General features: G+C 44.3%; 1 protein-coding gene across 8 annotated transcripts in view; it reads left to right on the top strand.

The window, feature by feature from the left end:
- Positions 1–2,632: 2,632 nt before the first annotated feature.
- The window catches only part of pcdh19 (protocadherin 19), a 52,440-nt gene continuing 38,030 nt past the window's right edge, over positions 2,633–17,042 (top strand). For 2 of the 8 annotated variants that reach the window (XM_047585031.1, XM_047585030.1), the window contains exons 1-2: positions 2,633–6,176; positions 8,720–8,852. In XM_047585031.1, coding sequence (XP_047440987.1) covers positions 4,030–6,176; positions 8,720–8,852 — 2,280 coding nt within the window. In that variant the 5' untranslated portion in view covers positions 2,633–4,029. Of the gene's footprint in view, positions 6,177–8,719; positions 9,066–17,042 lie in introns of all 8 variants that reach the window. The other 6 variants (XM_047585032.1, XM_047585033.1, XM_047585028.1 and 3 more) reach the window with 6 other exon arrangements.

The raw sequence follows: 17,042 nt of genomic DNA, 5'->3' as shown, positions 1-17,042 counted from the left end.
CTGACAGTTTAATGAATCAGTGGACAAGTAAACACATTACCTCCTCACTAACCTCCCTCTTTTCCCCTCACTGAACAAATGATCGCGAAAACAAACACCAACGCTAAACAGTCAATGTCACAGCGCTCACAACAGAAAATTTAAGGATTTTAACATAGTGGTAAAATCAATAAAAGACACAAAGGGACGTCAGCAGCAGGAAGTATATTGAGGTAGATTGTAGCTCATAAATGAAATATGCCACCGCTCTCTGAGAGAAAGAAATACATTGTGACTAAATTACTGTTGTAGTTTATGATCAACCCTGCTGCTCCGGGCAGTGCTGTTGCCTTTATTCACACTGCGCTCAAGTGCAGGGTGAGGGTGGTGGTGGTGGTGGGGGGGGGGGGGGGGGGGGGGGGCATCTGCAACATTTTTAACCCTCTTAGCCCTCATCATCTAGCTCTGCAAAGCGGATAAGAATTTTCAGACTCAAGGATGTTTAAGAATCCTCAAATCCACCAATCTGACCAACTCAAGGAAAGACAAGTGCAGTCACGTGTTCACGTTTTGGAAAGTGTTACAGTAGAGCAAACATGTTGCTGTTGTTGATTCTGGCTTGTTCGCCAAGTTGTGATTCTTTTAGGCTCTTATTTCTTCATTTTTAACAGCTCATTTGGGGTCAATATGACTGATTCCCAACCTTTAAGGATAGTGACCTTCTATGGTCCTTCATGCATTCATAATAAGCATCCGCACATAAATCTGCAAATCTACTAGTCTGACCAATTCAAGAAAAGACAAGAACGCTTTGCAGCATGCTTTGAAAGGTGTTATAGTAGAGCAAACAATTTGCTGTTGTTGATTCTGGCTTGTTTGCCAAGTTGCGAATGCATTATGCAACAGAGAAATATTCGGATACAGACATTTTGACATCTGAGCCTTTAAACTGATTCTATTAGGCTGCTAATTTCTTCATTTTTCAGTATGACTGATTTTTAACCTTTAAGGATATTAACCTTCTTCTGTCCTTCTAAGTGTCCGTATATACATACTCACATCTTATGTAATTAAAAAAAAATTATCTGCAAGCGTCCGTTAGTGTGATAAAAGCTGAACTCTTCGAAATAAAACCAAACTCTAAATAAAGGAGATAAGCTACATCTCCATATACACAATGATGACCTTATTCTCCCTTATAGGGTTCAGACACTCATTATTGATTAACAATGATTGGATATGGTTCAGAACTAATTCATCTCCCGGACAGAATATTAATTGTTTAGTCAAACTGCAGACTTCGGTTCCAATATAGAGAGGAAATTGATTTGCCGGTGCGTTTCATTGTTATTCTTGCGGCACGCTATTGTTTTTCATTGGGGTGAGACAGTCTGGGGGCAAAATGGACAAGCTGGAATAACAGAATCGAGCTTCGGCTGCGAACGCTAGGTGTCACCCTTGTGACTTTGAAATCGGCCTGCCCTAGACAGGATGTGCTGGCGGCTGAGCGCGCCGGAGAGCGAGCGGGCGGGCGGGCAGGCAGGATGCATGGAAGGATGGGGTTTGTCTGTGTGTGCGCGCGTGTGTGTGCGCGTGCGTTCGTATGAAGGACCGGCTGTGAGCGAGTGTCGCTTCTATCTGAACGAGAAGACTGAGATTTCAGCGAGGGCGGTGACAGTCTGCAATATGTGCCGAGGAACTTTATTTCCAGCCCCTTTTTTCATTGGCAGTCTCCTCACTTGTCCTGGCTGGCATGCACTGGCTTCGGTGTATTGTTCACATCATAAGGAGCCATATAATGTCGCCCTGAATTACACGGAGATAACAGAGAAGGGACGCTTCGAATAATGGCTAATAATTGATGTGTTGTTCCTTTTATTATGGTTATTAGCGGCAGGATGGAGGTCATAGTCCACACACTTCATTAACCTCATTAACAAAGGATTCCACATAGTGAAAGCCAATTATTGTTTTTCATGCCGTACAATTATTTTCTCTAATTAAAGACACTTTATTATAACCTGTCTATATGTGATATGTTCATTTAAAGGTATTTAATAGAAGAGTCGCTGCGCGAGTCAGTAACAGTTGGTTGTGACCACGGGAGTAGTGCAGCTCAAACGCGGTGTTTAGTTTCAGAAGCTTCGGGTTTTTATTTTCGTGACATCTGTGGGAAAAAAATATGGGTTGTTATTGATTTGGCCCCTGGCAAGATATCCTCCCCTCATGTTACTACATGGAAACCATCATCTAGGCCTATAATGTTTGTTCATTATTGGGAATTGCCTCACCGTGTTGTTCAAGATCAGAAGCGTTATACATTAAAGCAAGCGAGCCACGTTAGAGTTTAGACTAACTGATGTAACATAATGCGCACAGTTGCAGCCGCTGTATAGACCAGCAGGCGCGCACATGTCTTCAAATAAAAAAAAAAAATTGTTAAGGTTGCAGGGAATGCTATCTGCCTCTGCTGTGATGCTACCACTTCTGACACATGCCACCGTGTCTCACACAGATCCATTTTAGTCCGCAGGTAAAGCCCCCGTGGGGAAGGGCCGTGTTGGGGTTAGGGTAATATAATTGACAACTCCGACGAAAGAAGAAAAAAAAAAGGAAAAAAAGTGTAAATCTGTGAAAAGAAATTAGTTCGTTACTCATTTATTTCCTGCTGCACCCACGGGAGAGGTCACTTCTTTGGAACCGCATCTCTAACGATCGTCTCATAGTCGGCTTCTTGTTTCAACGTGTGCGCTGTAATTGCCCGTTGAGTCGTCCATCTGCAGGAGAACAGGTAGTTGGCCGTGTTTCATTGCTGTACTTTGCCCCACCCACAAGCAGCTTCAGCCCTCCTGTGTAACCCCTGATTGGCTGAGGGGATTGCGGGTCCAGAGACTGAGCGCTCGGCTCGGAGCTGCGCGTCCGCCAGTGTGCACCCGTGAAGCGAGAGGAGCGCTTGTTGGAGTCAACTAGACAGCCTACTGGCAACGAGTGGTGATTCTCTCTTTTTTTCCCCCTGCCCCAGCCTGGCTGGATACAGGCTACTGTGCTTCAGTTTGCTGCAGCTCAATATGAAATGCGGTTTGAACATACAGTAGGCTCGCTCTGGCACCGTTTCCTCCCACTGGCTTTTGGGTACATTTTCAACGGATTTTTTTGCATTGCATGGACTAATAATCGGGATATGTGACGCCTTTTCCGAGTGAGACACGAGAAATTTAATTAGTAAGTAAAAGCTTCAAGACTTTCGGAGGGGATGAGAGACTATATGTGCTGGAAATAAAAAGGTAATCGGGACTTGAGTGATGTGATGAGACATTCCTTCAATTGCACCCTTGTTCTTTACGCAAAGATATCCGGACTTAGGCTGTTCAATAATTGTGTGGCTGCAGATCTTTTTAGCTTTTTTTCATCAGATGTGCAGTTTCAAAGCATATAGCCGCCGAGAGAAGAGGGACGACATCGCTGCTTGTAATATATGGCAAAGAACAAGATGTTTATCCAAAATGCGACTTGAATGCTGACTGGCTTCAAGGCGGAGAATTTAACACGGACTTTTAAGCCCCATTACTTCATCTGCACGGACGATTAAAAATTATTGTGGACTTGCTCACAGGAATTCTCATTTTGCGTCTGCAGCCCGAGCATTTTCCCTACTGCCAGCGCACTTGAAAATGGACAGTTCATTATAGGAGTTATGTTTAAGACCAGTTTGCCGCGTGATGAGAGCTGCACGGATTTATACGACTAAATCACTGTTGTGAGAAGATTCAGCATGTTTTCTCAGATCTGTCGTTCCCAGTGTTTCATCCGCTGCAGTAAACCGGAGGATGTGCTCTGCTCGAGAAGAGTAAAATAAGGACTTGTTAGAATTATCGCTTTCAGGCCATGATATAATTTGCATTCACAAGAAATATTCATCACCAAAACACTTTTTTGGGGACATTTTAATGAGATGTTTCATTTGCATATTTTTTCCAGTTTTCTCTGACGTGCGTCTTTGTGCGTAATTATTAGGGTCTTTATTAGGCACAGAAAAACTCAACAGGTTCAATGCATACCAAGGAGATGGAATTAATACAATTAACTGCTGTGTTCCTTATATTTTGGGTCGGGACTGAAGCGGTTATCAACCTAAAGTATGGAATAAACGAGGAGATGAAGCCCGGGTCAGTGATTGGAAACGTGACAAAGGACGCACTAAAGCAAGGATTTCAGATTGCACCGCAGCCCCCGTACTTGAGGGTTATTTCCAATTCCGAACCACGATGGGTGGAACTGAGTCCAGCCGGAATCCTTACAACCCAAATGAAAATAGATCGGGATGTAGTTTGCCGACAAAACCCAAAGTGCATTATTTCCCTAGAAGTGATGTCAAACTCTATGGAGATCTGTGTCATCAAAGTTGAAATTGAGGATTTGAACGATAACGCACCAAGATTCCCAACGAGCCATATTGACATTGAAATTTCAGAGAATGCCTCCCCTGGTACCAGGTTTCCCCTAGAGGGGGCAAGCGATCCGGACTCGGGGATCTTTGGAGTGCAGTCTTATTCTATCACCCCAAATGAGCTTTTCGGACTAGAAATAAAGACGAGAGGGGATGGGTCCAAAATTGCTGAGCTCGTTGTGCAAAAATCCTTAGATAGGGAGACACAGTCCCACTATACGTATGAAATCAGCGCAGAAGATGGAGGAGACCCTCCAAAGATAGGCGCGGTCCAGCTAAATATCAAGGTAATTGATTCCAATGACAACAACCCTGTTTTTGACGAGCCGGTGTACACAGTTAATGTGATGGAGAATTCCCCCATCAATACATTAGTCATAGACCTGAATGCAACGGATCCCGACGAAGGCACTAATGGAGAGGTTGTATACTCCTTCAACAGTTACGTCACCGAGAAAACAAGGGATGCTTTCAAAATTGACCCCAGAACAGGGATCATCACTGTCAACGGTGTTTTGGATTATGAAACAACGCAAATATACGAGATCGACGTCCAGGCTAAAGATTTAGGTCCCAACTCCATCCCAGCTCACTGCAAAGTCACAGTGAATGTGATGGATACGAACGACAACCCGCCTATCATCAGTTTACTCTCACTGAACACGGAGATGGTGGAAGTTAGCGAGAACGCACAGCGTGGATATGTCATTGCGCTGGTGAGGGTGTCAGATAAGGATTCTGGGGCAAACGGCAAAGTGCAGTGCAGGCTGCAGGGAAATGTTCCGTTCAGGCTGCAAGAATATGAGAGCTTCTCCACTATACTTGTTGATGGCAGGCTGGACAGAGAGCAAAAGGACACATACAACCTGACCATCCAAGCGGAAGACAGTGGCATACCTCCTTTACGCGCCACAAAATCTTTGGTAGTGAAAGTCACAGACGAAAATGACAACCCTCCCCACTTTCTTAAGCCGCACTATCAAGAGATGGTGATGGAAAACAACCTCCCTGGTTCATGTCTGCTAGCAGTATCAGCAGAAGACCCGGATCTGGGGATGAATGGCACAGTTTCATACTCCATAGTCCCTGGTGAGATTAAGCACATGGATGTAAACACATATGTCAGCATCAACCCGTCAGGCCGCATTTACTCTATGAGATCATTCGACCATGAATACACCAGGACATTTGATTTCAAAGTTTTGGCCAGAGACAACGGTAATCCCTCTTTATCAAGTAACGCTACGGTGCGTATTGTGGTGTTGGATGTCAATGACAACACACCTGTGATGACAAACCCTCCCTTGGTTAATGGCACGGCGGAGGTCTCTATCCCAAGAAACGCTGGTGTGGGTTACATGGTGACTCAGGTGAAAGCTGATGATTATGACGAGGGGGAGAACGGACGGCTGACCTACACCATCTCAGAGGGGGACAGGGCTTTCTTTGAAATCGACCAGGTGAACGGAGAGGTGCGCTCCACCAGGATGTTTGGAGAAAACGCCAAGTCCACGTACGAGATCACGGTGGTGGCGAGGGACCACGGAAAGCCCTCCCTATCCGCCTCGGCCTACATCGTGGTGTACCTCTCGCCAGACCTGAACGCGCAGGAGCCTATTGGACCCGTCAACCTGTCTCTCATCTTCATCATCGCCCTGGGCTCTATCGCAGCCATCCTGTTTATCACCATGATATTTGTGGCGGTCAAGTGCAAGAGGGATAACAAGGAGATCCGGACGTACAACTGCAGGTACTGACTAAATCTCGTGTTTGTGAGTGAGAGAGTGAGAGGGACCGTGCGTGTGGCGCGCCTGAAGCTGCCAGTTGCCGGTGCATTGCTTTTGTCGTGCGGCATGTTGAGGCCCTGATGTGAGGACTGCAGATTTTTCTTTCCCCCCCACAGCTGAAACCGAGTTAGAGCTAAATAAACCAGAACGCTTTAAATCAGACACATTCTGCTGAGGCCCACTGTTCCGTGTTAGGGAAACGTGATTGATGGATTCAATACTTCCATTGTAACCAATTGACTCATAAATACGACGGTTCAACTGTCATGTTCAATTTGCGGGTGTGTTGCCGGACAATTAACGTCCCACCGGCTCAATATCAGTCCCAGACATTTATTGTTTAACGTCCACCGTGCCTGATTGGCTGTTATCAGCTTTAATCTAGTGTGATTATGCTCAGTCTTCTAGGATAAGTCAGTTTCCCCCCCTCGCCTACATCATACCTCGCCTTCGATTTCCTCTACATCAGGGTATACCACGCCATAGCAACTACCATGCTATAAAAGAAAAGTAACAATTAAAATACAATAATTGATAAGCTTTCATGTATAAAAAAAAAAAACAAAAACATATCAGAGTCATTAACGTATTGCAGTTTCATGGAAAGGAGCCGATTATTATTTTCCCCCCTCTTTGCATATTGGATATTCTGTTTTGTTCATCAATCTGAGCATCAGTTCTGGCTTTGATTTCCCTGTGCCACATTACCACTATAAATTTACATATAGATTGGATTTGAGAATTTAACCTGAAGCTATAATCATATTTGCTCCAAACATAATTTTTGTTGATTTGGAGTTAACTTCATTTTTCAAGCAATAGTGGTCACGAAAAAAAAAAGGATCTAAAACTCCCTCGATATTGATTGGACATTTTTTTCCTCCTCAGTATTGATTAGCAATTATGTTTTTTATTCTCATGTCAATTGTGTTTGGTTGACATAATCAGAAGTGGTTTTCGACATTTTGTTAATTGCAGAGATTAGGGGAATTCACACTGTGTCTGTTTAACATTTGAAACGGGTCTGAGGGAAATTCATAGAACAAATCATTACTGTCCAGAGTGACCCTGCACTTAGACTGTTGACAAGAGGAAGGGATATCTCCTCTCTATAAATACTTTTAAATGGGAATGGAAATGCAGGGAAATCAGCATGCTCCCATCGAGAACAAAAAGTTTGCCATATTTTTCTTTATGTCTCTTGTGCAGTTTGTTCGGAGAGACACCAACAAATTCTGAATTCAAAACTGCTCCCAGTACTTTGCTCTCCTAGTGTGAGCCACTCTCCCTGCTGGGCGCTTTAATCAGCACTGATGTGCTCTGCTTCTCAGTCGCCACCTCGAATATGAGGAGCAGTTATCTCCAATTTACTGCTTGTCCTCTGTCGGTCTGTCTGACTCTGAAGATTTCCCTTCCTAGATTTCAATTTGGGCACAAAGTAGAGAGACAACATGTTAAAACGATAAATGAAAAAAGGGATGGAGCCCTGGGTGCTGCCCATTTTCATTCCTCTGAATCAAGGGAGAGCAGAATGAGGGTGGGAACTGTTTGCAAGATGCAATCTAAAAGAAAGATGAAAAAGACAAACTACAATGGTGCTTCTTCTTAGCAAGTGTGATTTTAGAGGCGACAGAAGATTAGTACCGCATTTTAGTGAGGAGGAAAGGTTGGCCTAGAGCAGCATGGAAGAGACATTTCATGGAAGACAAGAGACAGGACCAGAGGCATTCCAGATTTCGCAATTTCATGGGTAGCTATAGTTGTGTTGTGGGCTAAATGTGGGAAATAAACCATATGCTCCACGCCATAAGGTTAAAAATGACCTCTCCCACAATTTAAAGTAATGCAGATGGCTAAAAAACAACACAAATTTAATAGAATATGTCTTGTGAGGTTTGTAGTCATCACTGTAGAGTACTTAGCATCTGTTCTCCTGTGGAAAACTGCAAGGCTGTGCGAAGAAAGGATATTTCCCCCAGTCTGAGGAGCCTTTGATAAAACTTGGCTGTGTTGCTCATTTGGTCTTATTAAAGTCAAAATACTCAGTTCAAGTTTGCAGCAGCCACTGAGAGCAGCTACATGAATTTGAATCTGCAGTTCTCCTGCACTCGGTATTGCTAGTGGGCTCGCTTGATAATGAAAGAAAAATGGAATTAGTGTGGGCTGTGTGCTTTGAATATGATTGCATATACCGGTGGTGCTGCTCGGTATCATTGTGTTCTTTTTGCTTTGCTTCTGTGGTTTTGGCATGTTTGCATATCGTCTGCCTGTTTGTGACAAGTTGATTGTTGAGCATGCAAATGCAGACAAACATGGAATGACAGCTCCATTACACGCCGGGAGCGGGAAGTCACTTAGGTGTGCCGTTCCATCTCCGGACAGGGGCAATGAACCTTTGTCTGGATCCCATGGTCGAACAGCGCCCTGGCTGGCATGGTGGGCGAGCTCTTTGACCGTGTGGACAGGGGAGGGGAAGGTAGAGCACTGCTTTATTGAGTCTGTTCAGTTTCTTCTACTTGCGCAGGGTGGCGGAGTACTCATATGGAAACCAAAAGAAGTCCAGCAAGAAGAAGAAGCTGAGCAAGAACGACATCCGCTTGGTGCCACGAGACGTTGAGGAGACGGACAAGATGAATGTGGTGAGTTGCTCGTCTCTCACCTCCTCGCTCAACTACTTCGACTACCACCAGCAGAGCCTGCCGCTGGGCTGCAGGCGCTCCGAGAGCACCTTCCTCAACGTGGAGAACCAGAACTCACGCAATGCAGCTCCCAACCATGGCTATCAGCACCCGTTCACAGGGCAGGGCCACCAGCAGCCAGACCTCATCATCAACGGCATGCCACTGCCAGAGGTGAGATACAATCCACTGTGCTCTGTCCTTGATCTTTGGCTCGGCTGCTTTGGCTGTTATGTTTAGAATAAAGGGGGTTATTGATTTTCAAATTGATTCCCATGATTAAATGTTTTAGTAGCAGTGAAGTAATGGTCACCTTTCTAGATCCAGTTTTTTTGCTAATTATCGTCGCTAGGTCTCCCTGGTCAAACCACATCTTAAGAAAAGCAATATAGAGATTCCCCGCACCACATTTCAACACATCTCAAGGTCTAGTGATATTTATCATTCAATTGTACTGATGGATAAAGTGTCAGTGAAATGCCTGTCTGTTATTGATGGAGAAAGCTGAGCTATTTGAAATGGCAATATGTCAGTCAATCTGAGTGGAATCCTTCAAGGCGTTTCAAGGTGCCGAGCCACTGGAGCTGACCCGTGATGAGAGCTCTTTGCCAGGAAGAATTTGCCAAAGTGGATTTTTCTTTTTTCTTACCCCACTTACTCTACTTGTTTTCTTTTCTTTTTTTTCCTCCTTCTTTTATTTGCGCACGCTGAGCTGTTGCAAAAGAGAGCAGGGGTTTGAGCACCTGCCAGATGTATTGACCGGGCTAATCAGCTCAGCCACACATCATTACAGGTGCTAGCAGAAAGAATAATTATTGCTCAAATCTGTATGTTGTCCATTTGGCTGCAGCGTAGCCGCATGGCCGCTCTGCACAGCCAGCCATTGAATCGCCCTGACGTGCCGCGCATGGCTCCAGCTGAGCAGCGAAAGTCTGAGCTGAAAGACGATTCAAGCTGACAGGTGTATGCCGACCAGCTGATCTTTGGTTTATAGATTTTTGTATGTATGAACTCTTCTATTGGATTCTTTTGGCAACCTCCCTCTTTCTCTTCATGGACCACTTCTCCTTGATCCCATGGGAGAAAGGGACATTTGTTTGTGTGTGTGTGTGTCTCAGAGAAAAATGTGAATGTGTGTATGAGAATGTGTATCTTGCTCATTCACATATACTGCAGCAAATAAGCTGCAGCTCTGCACACACACACACACACACTTAAAATTGATGAGTCCAGTCTCTGTTTGACATTCAGTGAGGGGATGGTTTGGGAAGGAGTGGGGGTCTTGAAACAAGAAACACAGGATGGATATTGATATATTGACTGGATAATCCTGGGAGATCCAGGCACCGATGGATTGTGAGGGGTCAATGAGACCTACTTACATGCATGCTGATTTACTGAGTCTGTCTGAGCTGGTTCCGTGCGAGTGTGTGTGTGAATAACGCAAGTGGAAATGCTGCGGGAGGGAGGGGGCTGTCCTGTGGTGTTATCCGGTCAGTGGAGGGAGAGGTGGGGGATTCAGCAGGTTCACGCAGTGACCCGTATGCTGTGACTGAGTTCGCTGGTAGGCGATGCCGTGCAGGTCTTTTCCGCCATTCCTCAGCCCGAGGAGGAGGCGGATGTGTCACTTTAACTCGCGCTGTAAAACTCTCTGGCAGCGTCCGTTCTCTGTGGCCGAGACTAAAAAGCGCATTTGCTGCAAGATTAAGACGCCCTTTATTCGTTTCCAGCTAATGAAAAAGTGGAAGGGGAGCGCAACAAGGTGGGTTTTAATGAATCTTTATGCAGAGCTCGGAGCTGTCGTGATGGAGCTGTGTGAGGGCGCGATTTGAGGACGAGCGAGTCTTAGTGCCAGGTGTCCGAGCCCCGACCATGTTTCCTCATTTCGTCCGAGGCAGCAGATTGGCTTGATGGGCTGCCGGGGCTGTTTAGCATGCAGCTTCCCTCTCAGTCTTTCTTGCACTTGATGTTGACAAACATCTCTTTGACCCGGCCTTCGCACATTTTCTAGGCGCTGAGAAAAAAGAGGGAGTGTGTGTGTGTGAGGCCGAGAAAGTTGGCGGTAAAAGCAATGCCCTATCCTCAGACAGAGTAACCCGGCACCGCAGCAGTTGGCATTGTTTTCTCCCCCTGCTCCCCCCTCCCCCCCACTGAGACATTATCAAGCAACAGGAGCCATCCATACAGTACAGTATGTGCAAATGTTGCCCTTAAATAAAAAATGTTTTCGGCGTAATTACAATGCCATTTATGGTACAAACAAATATCAGCGAAATGACTGATAATTACTTGAGCAAGATTGGGCTTGTAACCACTTGACTCCACGAGTCCTCCACCCACCCATATCCTATCGACCGGCCAGGACACACGAGTGGCTGATTATTAACGCTGCTTTGCCCCCACCCAAAAAAAAAAAAAAAATTGTTTTCATCCTGAGGGCAACCTCATAATTATCCATGATTCATTAATCCTCTGCAGAAGAGCTTTTAGTTTTTACACCAAGGCGCAGTCACGTCTGTGTGTGTGTGTGTGTTTATTTTCTGAACATGTAGTTTAAAATCATCATAGTCATCAGAACGTAGTCACATTCGGTTGGCTAATGGAGGGAAACAGGATATGGGCTTGTGTCTATTTGTAATTTATGTTTTTGATCGATACCATATTCTCCGCCATTGCTGGTTTGTGCGGGGCCGTGAGCATCCTGCGTGTGTCAGAGAGCTGGAGTTGAGCTTTTCCTGTTTCAGACAAAGCACACAGACACACTAGCGCGGGCGCAGCAGCAGACTCGGCCGAGATAATGGTGACAAGTCTCCCCAAAGGCCTCGTACCTGCGATTGCATTGTGTATATTGTGTCGTCCCTTGTGAGAACGCGCACCAGTATATACCTCCCCGAACATGGCTGTCCATTGTTTTGAAAAGCATCAGCTGTGAGATGTTTGTTAGACCTGCCTGTGGTAGCACTAATATGAACGCTCACAAGAGAATAGAGCTGTCTTCCATGGCTTAATTATGGTGAATCACTTGGTGGGGGAGACAATTATACAGTAAAGGAATGGCCTTTGGCTAGAATGTGTTTTTGAATTTGTAATGCGTACTAAGGCTCCTCACACCTGTGATTCCAGATAATGAGCACAGCAGGAAAATGAGTTATCTCACTTTATCGATTAGCCTTATGCGGGCAGGGGAATGATGATTTTTCTTTTAGACGGGTGGTAAATTAATCAGAAAAAGGGGATAAAAGAATTAGAAAAAGGTGATTGGACATCGCCCTACATGGTGTAAAATGTTTTGTAATCAGCAGGGAGTCCGTTCAGAGGTTTAGTTAAATGATAATCGAAGCAATCATCCTCCAGATGCTCACCACAGCCCCTTTTTTTTTTTTTTTTTATAAATGCGCCACTGTTATATAAGTCTTTGTGAGATTGAATTGTATTGCCTCTGTGTTGGGTCCAAATTGTGATAAAAACACAAGTGTGCCTTTTGTGTGAGTCTGTTCAGCTCTCACTGTCAATAAAAGGATGCTAAATAAGAGAATGATAATTCAAAGCAAACAACCGACAAGGGATCTTGCTTCACCCGCCTAGCTGTTTTCCCCCGTTAGTAAGGAAGCCGTTTGGATATTGATGTTGGAGAGACAACAGGGAGTGGTTCCACCGAGGCTGCGCATCCCTCGCTATCACTTCACATCAGGGCAATATGCACGGGAGCATTCAAACGTGTCATATTGAGCATGCAAAGTAGATGTCATGCTGTCAGTGCATACTACACATCTGTTGAAACTGCCAATCTGCACCCACTCGCGTACTTATGAGTACTCACGCACACACACACGCAATATTTCTTATGGAGTGTCACATTTATTTGAAATATGGGCTGTGACATTATCATTCTCATCATTATGGACGACTCCATAAGAAAACTCATAGAAGCAGAAATGAGAGGCGTAAACCAACGTGTTCAATAATCAAACATCGTTGTGTTTCTGCATTTAAAGTACTCTTTTGCTGAGATATTATCAGTTCTTGTTTCAGCTGTGGTTAGCTATGAATGTGCCAAAGAGTTCCACCGAACAGCTTTTCCTCTGCATTCTTCCCTCGGCAGTGTCACAGCATTAGTATAAAAAAATTAAAAAAAATCGATTTTAGCGTAGTGGAACCTTGGACCTTCATTTCCAGTTTGTCTTTGCGGACTGAGTTTGGCAAAACCGTTTAGATTTGTTTGTTTGTTGTCTCGTACGAGCTGTGATTGACAGAAAGCAGCGGACATCACTGGCCCAACACAGAGAGCAGAGAAGCGGAAACTCGAAGTAAAATTCTCGTCTGGCCTTGGCTCCCGTGTTGTGGCTGAATGCATGCATTACTGCAACTGGAGACAGTTGGAAGCCCTTCAAAATGTAGAAGTGCTCGGTATTAGTTTTGCAGCATCTCGCCGTTGGCTTAGTACTTCTTTGGCTCTTGAAAGCCAATAGAATGAATGGGTCTGACATTTTCATTAAGTGAACTGAAAATACCCTGAGTCATAGTAGCTGTATTGATAACAGAGAGGAGATAAAATATTGAGATTTAGATCAATTGTTTTTTTCAAAAAAGACGTTTAAAAAATGATCAAATGTCATTCTAAATTTAACATCCAATCCCAAAGGCTAAAGCGTAAATAGCCAGTATCTTGAAGTCCTGTCAGTCTCTGATGATACAGAGCAGCTGCAAACAGTTTGTCTGAGGCTAATCACAGCGCGAAGAGGCAATTGCATGTATACGGCTTTTGTGCAATAAGTGAAAGGGATGCATCATCTTTAAAGCCAGTGCTTTTTATTTATTTCCCACGCATCGAAGATTGGGAGGAATATTTCACATTGCTCCTTTCAAAGCCTTTTCAAAATAAAAAAAAACAACGAATTGTTTCATCTCCAAAAGCTACAGATGCACCCTGATTGAATGGCATAAACCTCTTAATTATTTAGAGAGGGTATTTGTAAGGCAGAAACTTCAAAAATGCCCTGCTTTTCAAGCGTCGGCGCTTATAAGTTGAAATAAAGCTGTGTCTGTCAAAAATAAATTAACGGTGTGACAGTGATGGACTCGGCGCCCTCTTCTAACCTCCCTCGGCTGACTCCTCCCAACATGTTTAACACACAGGAGTGGCAAAGCTGTGGGTGATTGAGCAACATTACTCAACAAGATGGTTTTCAGTTCATGTACAACCGGCGTTGGTTTTACACTCGGTTGGGTTTTTATAGCCTTGACCCTAACCCGCAAAACCCCATCACTTCATGTCATTCTTGATGTTGCAGACGTACAGTGAAATGACATAACAACCGCAGGCAGCCAGTCGGAGGAACCCAGGCCTGCCGGGTTACAGTCCACCCGTTGGGATCAGAGCATCCAGCCAAAAGAGCTTAACAGTCAAAACACATGAGTGACGACGGCTGATGTACACATGTCACTATATGTGTCCTTAACCACATGCGACTTTTATGGATTATACAGAGGGAGTAATACTGCAGGAAAATGGCAAGGCCCAGAAAATCAAGGAGAGAACCGAGTGGGAGAGAAGAGGGGAACGAGATCTATTTATAGAATGTCAATGATTTTCCTCAACCTGTATTGCTGCTGCCTGAAACATGTTATTTTTCTCTGTAAAGTGCAGTGCAAGGATGAGGAAGAGGTTTTATTGCACAAATCGTATTAACCTCTACAGAAAGCAATCATGTCACGTTTCTGTTCCTCGTACGTGATGCTCTTTTCCCTGGTAAAAACTGTTGTTAGGATTATTTCACTCAACTTGCAGATGTGAGAAGTGGTGCTAACAAAGGATAGTGGTTTGACTTTAAGTGCAGAGTTGTTTTTTTGTTTTGTTTTTTTCCACCAACTCCTTAAAATAATCTCGGAAATTCATTACATTAGTGCTGCCACTGATCAACCCAGCTAAAATCACCATAGTGAGACACACAAACACAGAATCACACCGACTTTGTTTAAGGTAACTCCACTGAGAAGGAGAATACTCGGCCCACTACTTTAAAAGCTCTGAGTATTCTTGTAAACCTACTAAACATCAAATAAATGTTGGGGATCCTAAAATAGCTACAGCAATAGTTGTCCAACAATTTATGTTCTAAGATTTTTTTACTGGACACGTGTCTAAATGCGAAAAGGGGAATGATGGCATTGGGCTCATAGGTTGATGGCTCCACCCGTAAATGAGAAAGGGCTAAATGGAGTGAAGGAAATGGACAGTGATGATGTTTATCGCCGGGGAAGGGGACATCATTACGCACCTTGTTAAGCCCTGCAAGCAATGCCGCATGGACGTAATTACCCATTTAAATGAGGTTCCTGCAGTGCTCTTTCTTTTTTTAATTTATACATTTTGTTTTCTTTCATGAAAATCCTTCACTCAAGTCCCGAAGCTCAGGGACACGGAAGTGTGAAAATGTAGCTTGGGCTTGTTGGGACATTTTTGAAGTGCTTACATATGCAGCAGTTCACACATTTTAAAGCATTCAAAGTTTCTCTTCTGTGTGAAGCAAAAGCAAGTGGGAGATTTAAGGAAAACAGAAGAAAAAAAGGGTAAAAATGATCTCTCATTAATTAAGATTTTGCTGCATGAGGTGGAAATGCATGTATTTACATTAATATAGCATAGAAAAGGTCAGATTACACATTCAAAAAGAAAAAGCCCAGGATTTGCTCTGGCCAGCAGTCGAATCTGTTTGCAGTGGAGTCTCACAATACTTATTTTTTCTGCGGCATTCAGTATGGGTCAAGAGGAATGAGTCCACCTCGGTCCCTGTGGCTTAGGAATATTAAAACAGCAGCATTCCTGCAACGTGTACTCCACTCCTAGAATATATTTGTCCCGCCATACTAATGACATTAACCAAAGACTTCCATTCCATCCATTTTGGGGAAATCTTTTATGTTTTTGTTTGAATTTCTTTTTGCGATCTGTTACGGAACAGCAAAGGCTGGATGTTTTTCAGAAAGTAAACTAAGTGAGGAAAAAGTAATTAAAATTCTCATGCAATGACCATTATGTGTGCCAAAAACCAATTTCATCCAAATTGTGCAGAGAGAAAAGGTATTAATTAAAAAGCTTGAATGTCATTTATCATTCATTTCTTAGTTGAACTGCGTGTTGCCAGAGTTGGTGGCGCGTTGTTGAAAGAGTTCCCATGGCTTTCTCCTGAGCGCTGATGCTCTGCTTTTTGAATGACGGGGGAAATGGGGGAGGGATCCTGTGAAACACAACAATACTCCCCGCGAAAGGAAACTTTTTCAAGCAGCCGGCTCTGACACCGGGGAAGAATGACCTTTCCAAGTGTCCTGTTTTTTGCCTTAAACAAAGAGGGAGCAGGAGGATGTTAGTTAGCATTTCCCCCATCAGATTAAATGTCAACTTCTGCATGCATAATTGTGGAATGGAAAAGAGGAAGACGTGAAGTGAACCAATTTGCTGGTGGGTAGAGAAATCCTGAGCTTGGTCGCTGACTGCATTGCAGATATTGTCACACCGCCTTTACGTTTGTTAGATTTGCACTGACTTTGGTGTAATTGCAACAGCGGGTCAACCTTGCTGGAAACAAAACAGCCATCAGCGTCTACAAAGACTTTACAGAGAAGACAAATTAAAGAGAAGCAAGTGTCGTTGTATTATTCACACAGAATGCTGCATTCTTCCTTTGTCCCGTTTCACTCCAGCGTTGGATGAGCCTTTTCTGTTTCTCCCTACCTTTCATTTTATTTCAGCAAATTCATGCGGTGCTTTTGTTTCTAGACAGAAACCTGGATTTGCATCAGGGAGTGCATGTATGGGATGTTTGATGAGCGCAGAGGCTGTTGGCAGGTGAGCCACTATAGCAGCAATATCAGCCGCCCTCAGAGGCATGCAGCAGTATGGCTAGAGGAGCAGCAGGGTAGCGTAATTGTGCATTGTTCATCCACAGAACAGAGGCAGAGCATGTAATGAGCTGTAGCATTTTCACCCAGCCAGCTTAATGGGCTATGACCAAGTATAGGCCTCTCGGAGCCCTCGCGTTCCCTCTGCCCTGTGTGGCCAATGTCTTGGGCCCCCGCTTTTCTTTTCTCCCAGTCGGCCATTCTTCTCCTCCCGATCAGCGTCAGCCATTCCTTCACCCCTGTTACCCCCCT

This window comes from Mugil cephalus, chromosome 5 (assembly GCF_022458985.1).
Source record: "Mugil cephalus isolate CIBA_MC_2020 chromosome 5, CIBA_Mcephalus_1.1, whole genome shotgun sequence".
In the NCBI taxonomy this organism is placed as follows: Eukaryota; Metazoa; Chordata; class Actinopteri; order Mugiliformes; family Mugilidae; genus Mugil; species Mugil cephalus.
The sequence above is the reverse complement of the archived record's forward strand: the minus strand, read 5'-3'. Positions and strand labels throughout refer to the sequence as shown.